Raw genomic sequence first — 19,710 nt, 5'->3', positions numbered from 1 at the left:
AGATCGCAGAGGTGGCGCGGAGCCCGCGAGCCGATGACGGACCCCTTCCCCCCGTCTTCAATGCCTCAGCGGAAGATCCCCAAGGGCTGGAGAGACGCGGGCTGCTGCCGGACGTCCTCCCGGAGACGCTGCTCCGACCTGCTGCTCGTGGTGTATGAAGCTGGGGACTGAGCGCGCCCCAGCCGCCGCCGCCGCCGCCGCCGCCGCCCGCCCCGTCGCCGCCGTCGGTCTGGACTGGCCCCCGCCTCGCCTCGCCGCGCCTCGCCGCGCCCGCCGCCCGGCCCCGGCCCCGGCCCCGGCCCCGGCCCCGGCCCGGCCCGGGCGCCCCACGGCTCGCCCCGCTCCCGCCGCCGCCCGCGCGCCGGCTGCCCGCGCGCCCTCCTGACAGCTGCGGCGGCGGCGGTGATGCCAAGGAGGAGGGCGATGCCGCCGGCGGCGCTGATGGAGGCGCCCGGCGCCCGGGCGTGATGCGAGCGTCATGGTGGGGATGCCGGCCTCGCGGTGAGAGGGCGAGCGCGCGCGAGCGAGCCAGGGGCGGAGGACGCCGGGAGCCGGATCTTGCCGCCGTGTGGGCTCGGACCCCCCCGGTTGCGGGTTTGCACGCTCAGGATCCCCCGACTCCGTCCTCTCCCCACCGCTGCGCGTCTTCCCGTCTCTAGATGGAACTGCTGGAGCGCGGAGCCTCTGGTGTAACGCACAGACATGATCTATGGACGCAGCGTGTTTCACAGTGAGTGCTCTCCCGCCGCGCGGGTCCCCGCGCCGTCCCTCCCCCGCCCTCCCTCCTCCCTCGTGGCCGAACGCGCGGGGCAAAGCCCGGCAGCCGCCAGGGCCCGCGCCTGTGAACTTTCCGGGTTGCCGCACGGGCGCGGGAGGCGCGGGAGGCGCGGGAGGCGCGGGAGGCGCGGGAGGCGCGGGAGGCGCGGGGGCGGCGCAGGACCGCGTCCTCCGTCCGCCGCGACGGCCCGGGGCGGGGGCGAGCACGTGCGGGAGCGGCCGCGAGCGGGCCGGGGTGCGGGTGCGGGCGCGGGTGCGGGCGCGGGCGCAAGGGGCGGGAGCGCGGGGCCGCCCTCGGCGGCGCGCGGGGCGAGTCCTCCCGCGGGGCCCCCCGAGCGCCGCCGGCCCGGGGTTCACTCCGGGAGGGACTTTCGGGCGCCGCGAGCGCGCCCCGCCTGCGGGAGGGCGAGCGCCGGCGCCGGTGGCCCCGAGACCTCCGGTGTCGCGGTGCGGGGCGCGTGGGGCCGTGGGGCGCCTGCAGCGGGGCGGGGAACGGCCTCGGGAGTCAGCAAAGTACAAGGCGGCGTGAGGCGACGAGTGCTGGAGATTTCACGTTAGGGAGCCGGGATCCCAGCGTGAGTCCTGCGCCAGCAGCTCGAAGCCCGGCTTCGTGGATGCGGCCGTCCTAGCGCTCGTTTCCGCGTGTGATTCCATCAAAACAGGAAAAGCAGAGTAAAGGCAGCACCGCGCGTACGTCCTCGTACTGATGGCCGTGCACCTGTGTGCGTGTGTGTCTAGAATCACGGCAAGTTAAAACAAGATTCGTTTTATTATTATTATTATTATTATTATTATTATTATTATTATTATTTTTGCCTGTTCAAACCACCACCACGGCCAGCGCGGTGATCTAAAAGCGATGAGCAGGCAGGAGTACAGAGCAGTGGGATTGATACACTTTCTCAGGTATCGATAGAAAGGCCCGCACTCTTCTTGGAAGAATCTGAAAACAATCGCGTAAGCTCCTGCCGAGAGCTTCAGCTCAGGAAATCATTGTGAATTATACCTTCCCTTTCCCAAATTAATTTTGAGTGGAAATATGATTGCACACCTAATGGAATTTAGAGCTTTTAGGGAACCAAACAAATAACAAGGACAGAGTAAGAGAGGAAAAAGCTAGTGATTCTGAAGACTAGATTGTTTTATTACTTTTCTAGTTTCAGGCTTTATAAAAATGTCGGGTGAATCAAGATGTGAAAGTAAAACAGAAGTTCCGCTTGCAAGGGGCTTTGCAGACTTAACTCTTGTTGCAGATCATCTCTTTGGTAACTGAAAAACTGGCTCAGTAAAATCCTCAGAGAAATCACCTTTCTTACAGTAAGAGTCTATTTCTGGGTAATACTAAATATTAAGTCGAAGTTAAGGTTAGAAGGAATTAATTTCATAGCTTAGGAAGTGGCTACTTGGTGGTATAGTATCTTTTTGTAAGAAACATTTTTATAATGCTGCTTAATGCCTCCAACCCACATTTATGTTTTTCTCCTGTTCCCCTCCCCTCACCGGCCTTAAACATTTGCCTAAGTATTTATTTTCTCAAATACAACAACACCTTAGGTCAGTCATGGAGTCCTTCCACATCCTTTGTCTTTACAGCCTTTCAGCTGGTTCACTCTTCCTTCAGAGGCCCTAGCAAAGCCATTCCCCAAGGGCAGTTTAGAAAAAATACAGGTCCTGAAGTCCTACTCTAATGTGACAAGACTAGATTACAGTATTGCCTCTGAAGTCTTGAGGTACACATAGGCAGTGTTTGAGTCTCATCCATCCTTAACTTGCATTACTTCCTGGAGGGATTCCGAAATTTTCCTGATTTGTGCATTTTTAACCAGTTTTGGCGTATTCTGAGTTAACGTGGAACAGTTAACAGTAATACAATTAATCTGCTTTGATATTATTTGATCCTTATGTTGTTATAGAATGTGATCATTTCAGTGTGTATTAATTAATATGACCTCTTTCTAATTTTTCTTTTCTGTTTCAGTTGTAGCAAGTTTAATCATCTTCCATTTGTCTGGGGCAACCAAGAAAGGAACAGGTGTGTTTCTTTGGGAAAATGCAGTAGAAGACCTCTAATTATTTACATTTTCCTGTGTTCCCTGTATTCTTAATATTCCAGAATATCTGCACATTTTATAGTGTGTATAACTGATTGATTTTGACTAAGACAACATTTGAAAATTAATTTGCTAATGGATATTATAAGAATGTCCTCTCTATTTTTAGTCCTAGAGAAAACTGGACGATGGCTTCTGTTTTTATTTTTTACAGAAAAGCAAACCACCTCGGAAACTCAGAAGTCAGTGCAGTGCGGAACTTGGACAAAACATGCAGAGGGAGGTATCTTTACCTCTCCCAACTACCCCAGCAAGTACCCCCCTGACCGAGAGTGCATCTACATCATAGAAGGTAAGGGGGAGAGAGCCAGGGCTGGAGAGAGCTCCAAGCCAAACCTGGCCACCTCTATGCTTTAGATGGAGAGTATTGCCTACGGACGTTACAAAAATTGGTTTTGGAGACCGTGCAGAGAAATACCTCTTAATGAATCAATAACTGTAAAATTTGGAATCAAGCTAATTATTGAAATTATTAGTAATGGGTTATGAATAAGTACATTCTGGCAAATAAAAGCTAATCGATAACAGTTGATTTTGCAGTTGATTTAATTGATTTAGAATTCTAAATTAATGGAATGGATGCAGAGTTGGCATAATATTACCTAATGTACAACGATTTTAGAAACTAGTGTTTTTTGGTTGACAGTACAAAAACCTATATATTCGTTATTTTTTCCCTTAATAATATCAAGTACAAAAATACATGTTAATGTCAAAAGTAAATCTATAGTCATGTTTCCAAACAATCTGAATGATAGTTGCCTTAATTTGTGCTAACAAGTGACATTATCATACTTCAGTGCCAAAGTCAGGATTCCAAATTATGATGCTTCTTTTCATCATTTTCTTTCCTAACTCAAAAGATAAATAGTGCTGAAAAAGAGATTCATTTGCCTTTGAACATTTCCAATTTCCATTACCCTTGCGGACACCACTCGATTAAGTACAGCTTTCTAAAATGAATGATCATTTCATCTAGTGATGAAGACTTCAATATTGTAAGTGTTAATACCTAATAGCCCCAAACCTGCAACCCTTCTTCATCTCTCCACCCACTCAGGCAGAGACAGATTGAGCCATCTTAATGAAAAAGACAGTGTATGCTCAGTATTTATACCTAAATGAGGGGCATGTTCATTTGGTAGATCTTTGAAAGAGAAATGCTCTCTGTTTTACTGATTCCAAGAATTCTTATCTAGAAATGATTCTTTTTCCTTTTTTGTAACTTTTAAGTTAAAGATACTACCTCTCTCTCTTTTTGTGCTTGAGGGTGAACTTTTACTAAAGACACACTGTGCTAAAAGCAGAAGGAAAAAGAAGCTTCTTTCATAAAAGGATAAAACTGAGAAATCTCAGCTCTGGCAGTTTTATTCCTCATGTGATTGATAGAAAAGGAAATTGAAATATGGAAATTCTGGCTTAAACTTAGTGGTTCTTTTTACCAATTTAATATTCCTTATCTATTATAAGCATATGTGTGAGTGTGTATTATATATACATATATATATATATATATAAAATATATATAACTCTCAAAGAACTTAGCATGTATTAGAACATTTAATCGTAGGAAGTAGGGTTTTTTTGTTGTTCTCATTTTATAGACCAAGAAATAGGCACAGAGAGGTTAAATGTCTTGCTTAAATTCACATAATTTGTGTTTTGAAGCAATGGTATTTTAAAACTTTGAATTATAAAAAAGAATAAAATCAATTAGTTCTCTCATTTAAAGGATTAATTCAGAAGCAAAACTGCATATTAATTGTGCTTTCGTGTTTATAGTTATTTAGAATTAAAAAGCATCACCAGCATTTTATTTTAATATCTATGGACATATTTACATTCATTCGTAGTTATGTCAAGGCCAAAACTTAAAGTTGTGAAGTCAATAGAATCTCCTGTTACTATTAATCATACTTCTACACTCTTTTTGAAGTATTTCCTACCAGCCACTGTTTTTTTCTTTTTCTTTTTTTTTTTTTTATTATTTTATTTATTCATTTGAGAGAGAGAGGGCATGAGAAAGAGCTGAGAGCACAAGTGGGGAGGGAGGATAGAGGCAGAGGGAAAGAGAGAAGCAGACTCTCCAATGAGCAGGATGTCTGACATGGGCTTCCATCCCAGGACCCCGAGACCATGACCTGAGCCAAAGGCAGATGTCTAACTGACTGAGTCACCCAGGTGCCCCTAGCCACTGTTTCATCCAAACATTTATTTAACAAATATTTATTGAACAACTACTAAGAAACCAGCACTCTTCTAGGTACAGTTTAGAGAGTCTTTAACAAAGCAACCATGGAACTTGCCTGGGGAACTTATAATATGGTCTGAGGACCATGCCCCTTTCGTAAACACTCTAAAGGGGCCCCCAAATCAGCAGTATTTGGAGCAGAGAGGAGAGGAGCCTATCAGGAGGAGGAGATACTTCTGCTCAGTTTTGAAGAACTTCTGAGAGGTAATTCTCTATACAGAATGGCCTGTGCAAAAGTTTGAGATACGGTGTGATCAGGACCCATGTGTAGGAGAGGAACAAATAAGGAGGCTCGTGAAGTCGACAGTCTCAGATAAAGGAAAACTTGGTTTTCTATCTACTCCAGCCATGGCAGTTTGAGCTTTGTATGATAGACAGCAGCGTGACATGGAAATAATTTAGGTGGAGAGATAATGTGTTGATATTTTGGACTGAAGGAAGAGATGTAAGCAGAAGCTATTGTGAAAGACCATGTAAATCACAGAGAAAGCCTGAACTACACACGTGGCGCTGGCTATGTGTGGTGTCAAAGGAAGAAGTGAGAGGTCTTCGGGAAACTGAGTCACGAGTGATGGAATGTGGGGAGGAGAGGGAGGAAATCCCAAGACTATTCCAAAGTTTTTGGCTTGGTGATGTATAGTTGGAGTTGCTATGCCAGGTAAAGAACATGGGTGGAGAAAAAAGGTTTAAAGGAAAAAATAATGAATTCCATTTTAGTGTTTATGGAGATGTCCCGTAAAGAAATAGGATACATGAGTCTTTAGCTGACGGGAGAGCCCTAGGCTGAAAATAGATATTTATAAGTCATAAATATGGATTGTTGTTGAGACTCTTGGTATGAATAAAGTGATGCAGAGAGAATAGTTGGAGCACTATGTTTTAAATCTTTCAAAAAATACAGATGCTTGGGTCTGTCCCCAAGAAGTCTGGTTGAATCGGTCTTTGATGGAGCTGTGGGCCTCATGTATTATAATAGCTCTCCATTGGAATTCCAGTGGCACCCAGAGCATTGGTCTAGAAGGAGCGGAAAGATGACATAGGATAGGTTTCTGAAAAACAACAACTAAGGATTGGGAGCATAAGGAGAAGGGTAGCAGGGACTGTGCAGGACAAACCTGCAAGATGGACTGGAGGTCAGGTGAAAGATGACCTAGCATGTAGTGCAGGTAACATTTCAGGAGGAAGGGAGTAGTTAAAGTACCAGTTATCACAGCAAAGAGAGATGAGGAAAAAGCAAACACATCTATTGCATGAAGCCTTTGAGAGGCTGATGGTAACCTTAGGATTTGTGTACTCGTTGCCCTCATGGGGGCAGAGGCTGGCTCACAGATGATGGAGGTGTAGGAGGTGGATATTGGTGGACCGAAGGTAGAAAGGCAAATTCTCTTTGTCCTTTCTTCTTCCTGGGGGCATATTGTCATGTTTCATTCTGAAAAGAGTAGCCTATTCGATAGAAAAAGGTAAATGTAAAATACAAGAAAGGTCTAAGTCATCGGTCAAGTTTCTTGAGGGCAGACAGGTTCTGAGGAATGAGGGTGGAGTCCTAGTCCCAGAAATAAAGATCCCTTTCATGGATTTCAGCTTGTCCACAAATAGGAGGCAATATCTGGTACCTCTGTGCACTATTCAGGTGAAAGTACTCAGATGTTCCGGTGTGTCCAAAGACATGTTAGGAGGGGTTAAGACCTCTCAAAAGACCTCTCAGATTTAGATACAAGATGACTTAGAGAAAATGTAGAAGCGCAAGGCAGTTGTGCATTAGTGATTGGAAAGGGAGGAAAATGTAAGTGTAGGGAGCTGAACTTAGTTTCCAGGGACTCGCATGCACTATCATCACTTTTTTAAAAACAAACATTTTTTTAATTTATTCATGAGACACACAGAGAGAGGCAGAGACATAGGCAGAGGGAGAAGCAGGCTCCTTGCAGGGACCCCGATGTCAGACTTGATCCCAGGATCCCAGGATCACGACCTGAGCCAGAGGCAGACACTCAACCACTGAGCCAGGCATCCCTATAATCAATTGTTTTTAATTACAACAACTCTATGACGTGCTTATTTTTAAAACGTTATTTTACTGCCTTCTAAAATTCAGTTAGTGGAATTTCATGTATGAGTGTGTGTAGCTCAATGTGCTGGACCAAAGAAAGATGGACTGTCCACATTAAGTGTAGGCCTACCCAAAGTCATGATGATAGTAAGTGTTGTGAAGGAATGTTGAGAGGTTTCTTCGTCCGTGTTGGACAGAAGCAAATAATTTCTTAGGATACTTTCCAATTTGCAGATGTTTAAAAAAATCATTGAAACATCATCAAATCTACCATTACGGTAATACTACATTTGTTGACCTCTGTGAATGTACAGTAGTGGTCGGTAAAACCATTCCTGTTTTTTTTTTCTTTTCTTTTCTTTTTTTTTTGGTAAGAGTAATAAATGTCTCTTCTCAATGTCCAAAGAGTCATAAACATTTTTTAGAGATTAAAAATAATTCCTAAAAAAAATAATAATTCCTAAAATAGTCTTGTCACATGCATTGACCTTTAATCGAATGAGCTTCGATTATTCTATAATTCTCTAAATTTCAAGTCATCATGTATCTCAATTCTCTATAAATTTTTGATATCCATGCATGCAAGGCTTTAATTTTAAAGCAATCAAGGATGATATTCAGTACATATTTAAGAACTGATGTGGTGTGGATAGCAGTCATTCAGAATGATTACTGACCACATGGGGAGCAGACCCTGCTGTGCCAGTTTGTAACTTGCAAGTTTCTGGAGGGTGTTGGTCTCTGAAGAGGGCCACATGGCCAGGAAGCACTCAAAGGACTCAAGGCAACAGCTGTTTACTAACTAGGATAAATGTGTGCGGATATTTCGACAACTGTTATGGCTATTCTGGGGTATCCTGGCTGAAGATCAGTCTGGAGTGCCAGGATTTTGAGCTTTTTTGGACATGGCAAAGGAAGAATGCAAGGGAACTAGCAAATGCATCCATGTGGAGGTTTCTAGAGCTGCTGGCCCTATGAGGCTCTTCCTGACTCTTTAGAGAGCTATAAAAAACATTTATGAAGATAAGCTCATTTACTATTCATCCAACAGAGATTTTTTTTTTTTTTTTGGAGAAATCCTCAATGACAAGTACTGTACTAAATGCTGAAATAAGGTGAATAGATTTTGTCTTTAGCGAGCAGATTTAGAGGAGTGGTTCTTTTAAGCAAGATTTTCCTGCATAAAGAGGAGTTAGCAAATTGAAGATAGATACTTCAGAAAGTGGTAAAATATATGAAAGCCTGAAAGAACCTGTTGCCTTAGAAAACACAGTGTGTCTGAAGTGGCCTGAGTTTGGGCTGTGTGTGGAGTGGAGAGACCCTGGAAGTATGAGTTGTAGGATACCCATAAAGCTCCTGCAATGTCAAGTGCATTGATCATTTTCCTGTATAGCTGATAGAGAGTTGCTGAATAAGTTGAAACCTGAGGGTAACATGGTAAGATTTGTGTGCTAGAAAAAGTATTCTTAATGCCCTTGGATATACATTTGGGTCTAACCAAGACGTTTGACTGGGACCATTTGAATGTTTGGATAACTCTGTGCTGAACAATTCCTAAGTGGTTTTTTTTTTTAATATTTTATTATTCATGAGAGAGACAGAGAGAAAGGCAGAGACACAGGAGGAGGGAGAAGCAGGCTCCCTGCAGAGAGCCTGATAGGGGACTCAATCCCAGGACCTCGGGATTATGACTTGAGCCAAAGGCAGATGCTCAACCACTGAGCCACCCACCTACCCAAAAGCCACCCATTAAGTGGTTTTTGATCTTAAAACTGGATACTTAAGAAGATATGGGAAAGGTGACAAAAAGAAAAAAGAAAAGTAGAACTTTCTAAACCTGACGTTAGTGGTCTTTTACAAAAATACTGTGATTTATTAGGAATGTGTTAGATATCGAAATGGTCATTTTATGTCCAAATAATCTTGTGTGTAACATCATGAGTTTTAAGGAGCATCCCTAAGACTTCTTACAGAAATGTTATCCCTTAGAATGCTAAGTGTTAGAGACTTGCTTTGCACTTCCATGCATGTCATGCTCAAAGTTTGATAGAAGATGTACAGATGAAATCTGAAGTAGAATTACAAAAATCTAACTAAAGAGTAAAAAATGGCCTTCTAGATAGAATCTTTCCTTTTTTCAGCTGCCCCAAGACAGTGCATTGAACTTTACTTTGATGAAAAGTACTCTATTGAACCGTCTTGGGAGTGCAAATTTGATCATATTGAAGTTCGAGATGGACCTTTCGGATTTTCTCCAATAATTGGACGTTTTTGTGGACAACAAAATCCACCTGTAATAAAATCCAGTGGAAGATTTCTATGGATTAAATTTTTTGCTGATGGAGAGCTGGAATCTATGGGATTTTCAGCTCGATACAATTTCACACCTGGTAAGTGAGGGTTTGGTTTTTTCCTTATATTTTTTTCTTCCTTCGTTGTCTGTCTTTGTAGTACAAGAACTTTTGTAAGACAACTTCATATTTTTTCAAAGAATTTTCTAGCTCTTTTTAAAATCACATCTACAGTACTTTCTCTTTTCGTTTTGTGAATTCTGAACGGAAAAGAAAGTTTCCTTAAAATTAAGTCTCCACTAGAGGTGAAGTGTAGTGATTCAGGGGTCGGCATGATCGTCAGGAGCACAGTTAATTAAAAGGACTTCCATTATGCTGAAATGTGTAATTTGAGAGGCAGCCTGTAATAAAGAAACTAATTACAGTATACATTGAATCCCTATAAACTTGAAAAGGCAATTGTAGTATTGTAAAATGTATCCATCAAAATAATCTTTGGAGAATTTGAATAAAAAATTATTTTGTTCTGAAAATTATAATTTTTAAAGCAAATGGTTCTTAGTGTAAAGCAGTATAATCCCTTTTTAGAAATGCAAATTCCTAAGAGTTCTGATAAAAGCAAAACTGAGACCCATAGTGGCCAAATACTCATTTACAAGGTCTGCAGAAATTATCTGTCATTATACAATTATGCATTCTATGTCAATTTCCTTTTAACCTGCTAATATCAAAAAAGGGTCTGTGATGTTGACTGGCTCACTTGATGAGTTGTCATTTATTACAATAAAAATTGGTTATCACATTTTTGAATTGCAACATCAGGCTGAAGCGATTTGAGATTTGATGAAGTGAAGTCATTTTTTTTAGTGGAAAGATGACTCAACTTACATAAAACGTGTTATTTATATGTAATTGCATATTTTTCCAGGTTGTATAAATTGTTTTACTAAGGTTATAACAGGCAATGCATGAAATTGGAATATACGTAAAATTTGTTGAAGTTTCTATTCCATGTTACAGAGGTAGCAGTATAAGAGCAGGGCTCAGATGCTCGGATAAAGCACTGAAATTTTTAAAATAATTAATATAAGATTAATGATTAATGATTCATTGTGATATCATGGTTTATGTTAAGTAAATCATATATTAATGGTACCATATGTGCTAACCTTAAACATTAGGAATGTTTTCATAGTATCACTAAGAGACATCGTGGTCTTAATTATGCTTTGTTAATATTGGATTGTTCACAGAAAGCATGGGTATTTCATATTGGCGATCAAACTAACTTGACGTGTTCTGAAAAGTTGCAAACATTGGGATTCCTTTATTAGTGCTAGAGTTATAAATGGAAATATTTTTTTTCTTAACTGATATTTTCGGGTATAACCAGGACCCAGAGATAGTTCTAGGCTTTTTTATAAATTCTGTTTTCATCCTGGGATTGGAGATCATGGGAATAATGTCTAGGATTTTGTATAAAATTGTAGGGTCAACCCTATCAAGTAAGGAATGCGGTTCACATTTCTAGCTTTAACGGGGAGAACATAAGTGTTGAAGCTCATTCGGCTCTCCCAGGGTTTTAAAAAGCCACTCTGTTCCCTGTGCGATGTTCTGAGCCGTGTTCCTTTCGAGCCACTTTATCTGTATATAAAAGGAGACTTTATTGCCATTAACCAGTGAATCAGAAGGAAACGTGAGGAAATGATTTCCATGAAATTGAGGATGAGTGATGGAGCCAGGCTTGTTTCCACTTAGATAAACTAGAGTAAGAACATGGAGAATCACACACTTGGCTTATGAAGGGACAGTAGGACCATAAAAGGGAGACTTGTAAAACTTCCATGACTGCAGACATTGACGTTCCGTGGCCCAAGGCCATTGCCTGAGTGGCACAGTCATCTACAACTCATTCCAGAAAGAGGCAGTATTGAGGAAGCCAATTAGTTAATGAAAGAGGAAGGGGGTGGGGTGGGGATGAAGTCATAATTTAGACAGCATTTAGGGACTAGGGAGTCAGGCAGGCTTCAGTTTAATTTGGGCTTAATTTTGATTTGGTTGTATGCTTCAAGTGGTGGTTTGGGGAAATTGAAAAGGTAGAGTTCCTGAAGTCAGCTTCATGATTTAAGCCATAAAGCACTGCTGAAATCACCAGGGCATCCCTGTGGACCGGGTATTGGAGGGGGAGGCCCTGGCCACCAGGTTACTTCGAGAGCTGGACCCCATTGTGGCTGGTTTTGGAACAGATCTGGCCTCAGTCCTGGCTTTCTTATTTCTTGCTTGCTGTAAACTGTGGACATAGTCCTTCATGGTCTGTGCCTCAGTATTTTAATTTATAAAATAGGGATGCTATTGACCACCACATAGGATTAATCGAAGATTGATGGCTTGCCAACCAATGCTTATTTGTGGATTTTTCACTTCCTAGGAGATCTCAACTATTGGTTGCTATTATTTTTATTTGTTTGATCATGTGTTCTTTAAGAGCAAAGGGGCCTCGTTAATAGTATATTGGGAGAATGAGTGTCACAGAGCTTTTAGATTATAACTGCTCTTCCTCTGATTTGGGGGGCAGATGTGCAAAACTCATACCTGTAAGATGTCACTTTTCCCTGTTAGTTTGTTTAAATGGGTCTAGGCCTCCATGCGAGGGTTGTAGTTATTTGTGATGGCAGCCGTGAAATATGTCCGAGCAGAAATATCAGTGGGAAGGCCAGGTGATCTTTCTTATGTTTGTGAGCTTACTCCCGTCTGGAATCTGGATCTTAGTTTCAGAAACTTGAAGTCAGCTTACTGAGAATATACCCACTTTTAGGAATGAATCACGTCAACCAAGCTAAAAAGCCTGAACATGCATGTAGACATGTACACATTGATACACACACACATACACACGTACACACATGTAAACCTACATGCATTCTCAGTAAGAATTCTTTGAATCACACAGCTCAGTTTTTCTTGTAAGCAAACATACATACATGGATATCAGGTTTATAATAAGATTTATGTAGTGAGTGGCAATCCAAATAGTAAAACTTAATTACATAAATGCCTGTTGAGTAGCACCCAGCTAAGGTACATGATGATTCATCTCCATAGCATGGATCATTTTTTCAAGGGTGCTCTGCATCTCAGACTGCCATGGTATCAATTCTCTGTACAGCATCTGCTTTCATCCTGTCTGACCGGGACACTAATTTGGGTCAACTCTTGTCTCAAAATTTGTTTCTATTTCTTAATACCTGAGTCTCTTTGACTTTTCTTCCTATGCAACTTCAAAAAAAAGCCAGCCTTTTCCTTTGAGCTCCTGTGTTCCTAGTAGCCATACTTCTGGACTGGTGGTAGATGGGAGCTATAGCTAACTGGAGGTCATCTGTGAATATGCCGGGTAGGAGGGCAGAGCCAGAGAAGATGCCATTGAAGCACTCTTGAAGGGGTAGTTCCTGTTTCTCCAGATACATTGAACTAGTCCTCACTTTTTATCTCATGGATTATGGTTATCTTTGGATACTGTGTCAGTCCCCAGGCCCACGAAGTGCTGATGAGTCACCTAGGGTTATAGTGGAGCATGCATAAGGATTGTGAGGTTGAGCAGCAGTCAGAGAAAAATCAGCTGGGTGTAACCCTGCAATCTGCAGAGACAAAGGACAAGGGTGGGGCCTGGAAGGACTAAGGGACCCTGAGCCCTGATGGGAGGCTCCAGGGTGATGTCTGTAAGGGAACCTCTTTTCTTCCTGTGTAAACAGACTTGTGTTGCTGGGTCTCCTCACCAGTGCACTTCCAATTCTGAGAAGAGGAATGTGTTAGAATCCCTGAAAATGGTAAAAATTACATGATGGAAAATTTGGGAGCCTACACATAATTTAATGAGAAGAGGTATAAAAATACTCATTGTAATAAAATTATATTGTTTTCTCATCTTCATAAGACAATTTTCTTTATCTTAAAGAAAGATTTAAATCAAGTGTATTGCAGAAAGATGAATAATGATTAGCCTAGCTAGGTAGGGGGTAGAGGAGAATAAGGATGAGTTGAAGGGATATAGATGAGATGGTGAAGATTTATTAGCATTTATTAATAATGCTTTCATATTTTTACAGGATGCTACATTTTTGGTACTACTTATGTAAATATCAAAGAAGAGAAATACTATAGTCGATAATCTTTAGATGAATTTTTGGAGCAGAGGGATCCCATTCATCCATTTTTTTTTTTAAACTCAAATTGAGAATGCTTTTCAAGTAGAAAAGGATTCTCCCTTCCAGCCAGCTGCCTACATACCTCAATTTTCTTTACCACTGGAAAATATAAATGAAGGAGAAAACATGTAACATCTGGTGTATCCCCCAGTCCAGTAGCATTATGAGCAGCTTTATTCAATATTAAGGAAGAAAAACATCTAGGATGCTCTACTCTTGGGGAAATTAATCTTTTCAATCTCTTTATGAACAAGTATCTTTTGTTAGCCTTGTACTTTTCATCTTAGCAGAGACATTTTCTGATAATCATAGATATATAACATAATGTTTATGAACTCTCCCTCTTTTGATGATTTTTTTTTTTTTCTGAACGAGTTTTGTGAAACAATGTGTTATATACCCAATTGGAGAAATTTAACTCACGGATTTTGCCTCAAAATACCAAACAGGTGAGGTATTAATGTGCAGGTGAGTGGAGTTGTTAAATATATTGAGATTATTAGAATACTTTGTACTTAAACAGCACCTTTCATCTGAGAGCTCAAAGTGCTTTAGGAACATTCTGCCCAATTCCTAGCTTCCTGTTAGACTCCAAGCTGATTGACATCAAAGGCAGTGGAAGGGATATACTGCAGTGATTGAAAATGAGTGTTCTAAAAAGATTTCTATGCATATTAAATGAAATATATTATTTAGGTAAAATATCGTCATGGACTCGATGCTATTTTAATTATCTAGCATAGTGCTTTTCTTCTTTGCCTCTGAAATGTGAAAGTATGTGTGAGTATCAACCATATTCAAAGTTCTTACATTTTCGCCTCTACATAATCAGAGTTGTGATATATGCTCTGGTGAGAGAGGGGAAAGAATGCATACATCTATCGATATCATTTTTTTCAACAACTGAATTTTAATTTGAACTTTGTTCGAAAAGATGAAAGAATAAAATGTTTTAAAGGCTCAAGTTGGAGGAAGGACTTTGTCTAATTACTTGTTTTTTTCACATAGAAATAAAAGATTAAGTACATTGAGACAGATGGCATTGTGTCGTCTTTCTATTATCTTTACGCTGAAGATCCAAATAGTCTAACTGCAGCCCAGCAAAGGCTGTCAAAAAGAAAATGTATGATACAAAATCACGTTTCCTCTTCTTTTTTTTTTTTTTACTGAGGTACAATTGACATGTAACATTGCATTAATTTCAGATGTATAACAATAATTTGATATTTGTGTACATTGGGAAATGCTTACAAGAAGTCTCGTTTCTCCATCACCACATAAGGTTTTACATGCAATACATTATTAGTGGCTGTGGTCACCGTGCCATACATTACATCCCAACGACTCATCTGTTTATGACTTGGAGATTGTACCTCTTGATCTGCTTCTCCAGTTTCACCCACCCTCCAAATTCCCTCCCATCTGGCAACCACTAACCCTTTCTTTGCATCTCTGAGTTGAGTTTCATTTTGTTTGTTCATTTGGTTTGTTCTTTGGATTCCATACGTAAGTAAACTCATACAGTATTTGACTTTCTAAGTCTGATTTACTTCACATAGTGGTGTAGTGCGTTTAGGGTTCATCAATGTTGTCGCAGATGGTAAGATTTCATTCTTTATATCGCTGAGTAGTATTCCATTGTGTGTGTGTGTGTGTGTGTGTGCGTGTGTGTGTGTGTATCAGGGAATTCATTGTCTTTGTACGTATGTGTATATATTATCTTCTTTAACCGCTCATTCGTTGATGGACATTTGAGTTGTTTCCACATCTTGGCTGTTGTAAGCAAGGCTGCAATGAACATAGAGTTCATTGTGTATGTTTTTCAATTAGTGCGTTTGTTTTCTTTGAATAAATACCCAGAGGTGGAATTGCTAGATCATATGATAGCTATATTTTTAGTTTTTTAAGAAACCTCCATACTGTTTTCCACAGTGGCTGCACCAAGTTATAGTGCACCAATAGTGCACAAGGGGTCCCTTTTCTTTTTTATAAGGGGTCCCTTTTCGATGCGTTCTTGCCAACAGTTGTTATTTCTTGTCTTTTTGACAAGATCTATTCTTGGAGATATGAGATGATACCTTACTGTGGTTTTGATTTGCATATACCTCTGATGATGGGACGTTGAACATCTTTTCATGTGCCTGTTGGCCATTAGTATGTCTTCTTTGGAAAAAATGTCTATTCAGATCATCTGCCGTTTAAAAAATTAGGTTGTTTTTTGTTATTGAGTTGTATGATTTCTTTAAATATTTGGGATATATCAGAAATATATCATCAGAATGTGATTTGAAAATGTCTTCTCCCATTCCATAGCTTGCTTGCCTTTTTGTTTTGTTGATGGTTTGTTTTACTGTTCAGAAGCTTTTTAGTGTGATATAATTCCATTTGTTTATTTTTCCATGTTACCTTTACCTTTAGAGTCAGAGCCAAAAAAGTATTGCCAAGAATGATGTCAAGGAGCTTACTACCTGTTTTATTCTAGGAAGTTGTGTGATTTCTGGTCATATATTCAAATCTTTAATCCATTTTGAATTAATTTTTGTGTCTAGTCTAAGATAGTGGGCCAGTTGCATTCTTTTCTGTGTGACTCTCCAGTTTTCCCAACACCATTTATTGAAGACACTGCTTTTTCCCCATTGTATATTCTTGCCTCTGCTATAAATTAATTAACTGTATATGTGTGAGTTTATTTCTGGGCTCTCTGTTATCTTCTGTTAATCTCTGTGTCTGTTTTTATGCCAATACTATGCTGTTTTGATTACTATTTCTTTGTAATGTAGTCTGAAATTAAGCACAGCAATGCCTTAATCATTGTTCTTATTCTTAATACTGCTTTGGATATTTGGGACCTTTTGCAGTTCATACAAATTTTTTGATTATTTGTTTTATTTCTCTGAAAAATGCCAATGAGATTTTGGTATGGAATGCATTGAGTCTATAGGTTACCTTGGATAATATGGATATTTTAACAATATAAATTATTCCAATCCATGAGCACAGAATATCTTTACATTTATTTGTATCTTCTTCAATTTCTTTCATCAATGTCTTGTAGTTTTCAGTGTACAGGACTTTCACCTCCTTGGATGAATTAATTCCTAGGGTTTTTATTGAGGCAATTGTAAATGAGGTTGTTTTCTTAATTTAAGAATTTTCTTGATCCTTAACTATCCTAATTGATAGTTTTTACATTTATTTGTATCTTCTTCAATTTCTTTCATCAATGTCTTGTAGTTTTCAGTGTACAGGACTTTCACCTCCTTGGATGAATTAATTCCTAGGGTTTTTATTGAGGCAATTGTAAATGAGATTGTTTTCTTAATTTAAGAATTTTCTTGATCCTTAACTATCCTAATTGATAGTTTTTTGTTAGTATATAAAAAGACAACAGAATTTTGTTATTGATTTGGATTCATTTAATAGTTCTAACGGTTTTTTTGTGGAGTCTGTAGCATTTTCTGTATGTAGAATTACGTTGTCCTCCAGTAGTGACAGTTTAACTTCTTCCTTTCTAATTTGGATGCCTTTTATTTCTTTTTCTTGCTCCGGCTAAGACTTCCAACATTATGTTGAATAAAAATGGCAAGAGTGGGCATTCTTGTCTTGTTCCTAATCTTGGAGGAAAAGCTTTTGGCTTTCACCATTAAGTATGATGTTAGCTGTGGGTTTGTTATAGATGTCATTTATTATGTTGATTTACATTCCCTCTATACCTGCTTTGTTGAGTTTTTATCATAAGTGAGTGTTGAGTTTTGTCAAATGCTTTTTCTGCATCTATTTGAGTTGATCATGTAATTTTTATCCTTCGTTTTGTTAATGTGGTATATTATGTGAATAAATTTATCGACATTGAACTATCCTTACATACCTTGAATAAATCCCAGTTGATCCTGATGTATGTATATTAATCATTTTTACTGAATTCAGTTCGCTAATATTTTGTTAGCATCTCTGTTCATCAAGGGTAATGGCCTTTGCTTTGCTTTTCTTTTCTTTTCTTTTCTTTTCTTTCTTTTCTTCTTTTCTTTTCTTTTCTTTCTTTTCTCTTTTCTTTTCTTTCTTCTTTTTCTCTCGTTTTGTGATGTTCTTGTCTGATTTTGGTTTCAGGGTAATGCTGACCCCATAAAATGAGTTTGTAAGTATTTCCTCCTCTTCAATTTTTTCGACAAGTTTTAGAATGATAACTATTAAAATTTTCTTTGAATGTTTGGTAGAATTCACTGTGAAGCCATCTGATCTTGTATTTTTCTTTTTGAGAGGGTTTTGATTATTTATTCTATCTCCCTGCTAGCAATTGGTCTATACAGATTTTCTACTTCATGATTCAGTCTTGGAAGACTGTATGTTTCTAGGAATTTATCCATTTCTTCTAGGTTGTCCAATTTGTTGGTGTGTGATTGTTCATGGTAGCTTCTTATGATCTTTTGTATTCCTTCGGTCACTTGTAACTTCTCTTTCATTTCAGATTTTATTTATTTAAGTCCTCACTCTCTTTTCCTTTGTGGGTGTAGCTATAGGTTTATCAGTTTTGTTTATCTTTTAAAAAAAAAAAAAAACCCAGCTCTTTGAAACCATTTACCTTTCTTCTTGTCTTTTTAGTCTTTATTTCATTCTTTTCACTCTGATTTTATTGTTTCTTGCAGTCTACTAACTTTGGGCTTTATTTGTTTCTCTTTTCCTAGTTCCATTGGTGTAAAGTTAGATTATTTATTTTTTTCTCTTGTTTCTTGAGATAGGCCTGTGAGCTCTTAGCTTAATTCTTAATTTCTTTTTTAATGTATTCATTGATTCATTAGTTGTTCAGCAGAATGTTGTTTAATCACCACATATTTGTGATTTTCCCAGTTTCCTTTTTTGTCATTGATTTTCAGTTTCATACATTTTTGGTCAGAAAAGATGCTTGACATGTTTTTAATCTTCTTAAATTTATTGAGACTAGTTTTGTAGTTCCTCTCTCTTTTTTCTCTTGCTTTCTTCAGTTGTGGTTTGATGTCTTTCTTTGGTGTTATGTTTAGATTCCACTCTTAGTATCTTTTGTGTATCTACAGGTTTTTGCTTTGTAGGTACCATGAAGCTTATCAGTTCACATATACCAGTCTATTTTTTTTTATACCAGTCTATTATAAGTTGATAAAAAATATTTTTTATAAAGATTTTACTTATTTACTTTAGAGTGAGAGTGTGAGCAGAGAGGAGCAGAGGAGGAGGGGGATGGAGATAATCTCCCGCAGACTCCCTGCTGACCACAGAGCCCTGTGTGGGATTTGATCCCACAACCCTGAGATGGTGATCTGAGCCAAAATCAAGAGTCGGCCATTTAACCAACTGAGCCATCCAGGCATCCGGCAAGTTAAGTTTGAATGCATTCTAAAACTGTATGTATATACCTTCCATTATGTTTTATGTTTTTGATGTCAGCTTTTACACCTTTTTATTTTGTGTATCCCTTAACTAATTGTTTTAGTTATGGTTATTTTTATTTTTGCTACTTTTGTCTTTTAACCTTCATGCTAGCTTTTATAAATAGTTAATCCAGTATCTTTATTATGTATTTCCTTTTACCAATGAAATTTTTACTTTCATATGCTTTCTTGCTACCAATCAATGCTATTTCTTTTCAGCTTAGAGTAGTTCTCATGATGTATAGCTCATACATCATACTTAATGGTGAAAAGCCAAAAGCTTTACCTCTAAGATTAGGAACAAGACAAGAATGCCCACTCTTGCCATTTCTTATAAGGCCAATTTAATGATGGTGAACTCTTTTAGTTTTTAAGAAAAACTTAACTCTCCTTCAATTAAGAATGGTAACCTTGCTGGATGGAATATTCATGGTTAAAAACTTTTTTTGCTTTCAATACTTTGAAAACATCATGACACTGTCGTCTGGCCTTCAAAGTTTCTGCTGAAAAATCTGCTGGTGGTTTCCTGGACATTCTCTTTTTTTTCCTTTTTTTTTTTTTTTTTTTTTTAAGATTTTATTTTTTTATTCATGAGCGACAGAGAGAGAGAGAGAGAGGGAGGGAGA

The 19,710-nt window shown here is 39.4% G+C and overlaps 1 protein-coding gene across 16 annotated transcripts in view; it reads left to right on the top strand.

The window, feature by feature from the left end:
- Nucleotides 1–375: 375 nt before the first annotated feature.
- The window catches only part of NETO1 (neuropilin and tolloid like 1), a 127,107-nt gene continuing 107,772 nt past the window's right edge, over nucleotides 376–19,710 (top strand). For 10 of the 16 annotated variants that reach the window (XR_012001584.1, XR_012001583.1, XM_072758103.1 and 7 more), the window contains exons 1-4: nucleotides 376–730; nucleotides 2,756–2,809; nucleotides 3,043–3,180; nucleotides 9,331–9,579. Coding sequence is in view for 13 of the 16 variants with exons in the window: in XM_072758103.1 (XP_072614204.1) it covers nucleotides 703–730; nucleotides 2,756–2,809; nucleotides 3,043–3,180; nucleotides 9,331–9,579 (469 nt within the window). In the remaining 3 variants the exon portion in view is untranslated. Of the gene's footprint in view, nucleotides 731–1,188; nucleotides 1,523–1,722; nucleotides 2,095–2,755; nucleotides 2,810–3,042; nucleotides 3,181–9,330; nucleotides 9,580–19,710 lie in introns of those variants that run through there. The other 6 variants (XM_072758110.1, XM_072758109.1, XR_012001585.1 and 3 more) reach the window with 5 other exon arrangements.

The sequence above is a fragment of the Vulpes vulpes genome, chromosome 5 (genome assembly GCF_048418805.1).
Source record: "Vulpes vulpes isolate BD-2025 chromosome 5, VulVul3, whole genome shotgun sequence".
Lineage (NCBI taxonomy): Eukaryota > Metazoa > Chordata > Mammalia > Carnivora > Canidae > Vulpes > Vulpes vulpes.
This window is presented reverse-complemented; position numbering and strand designations above follow the sequence as displayed.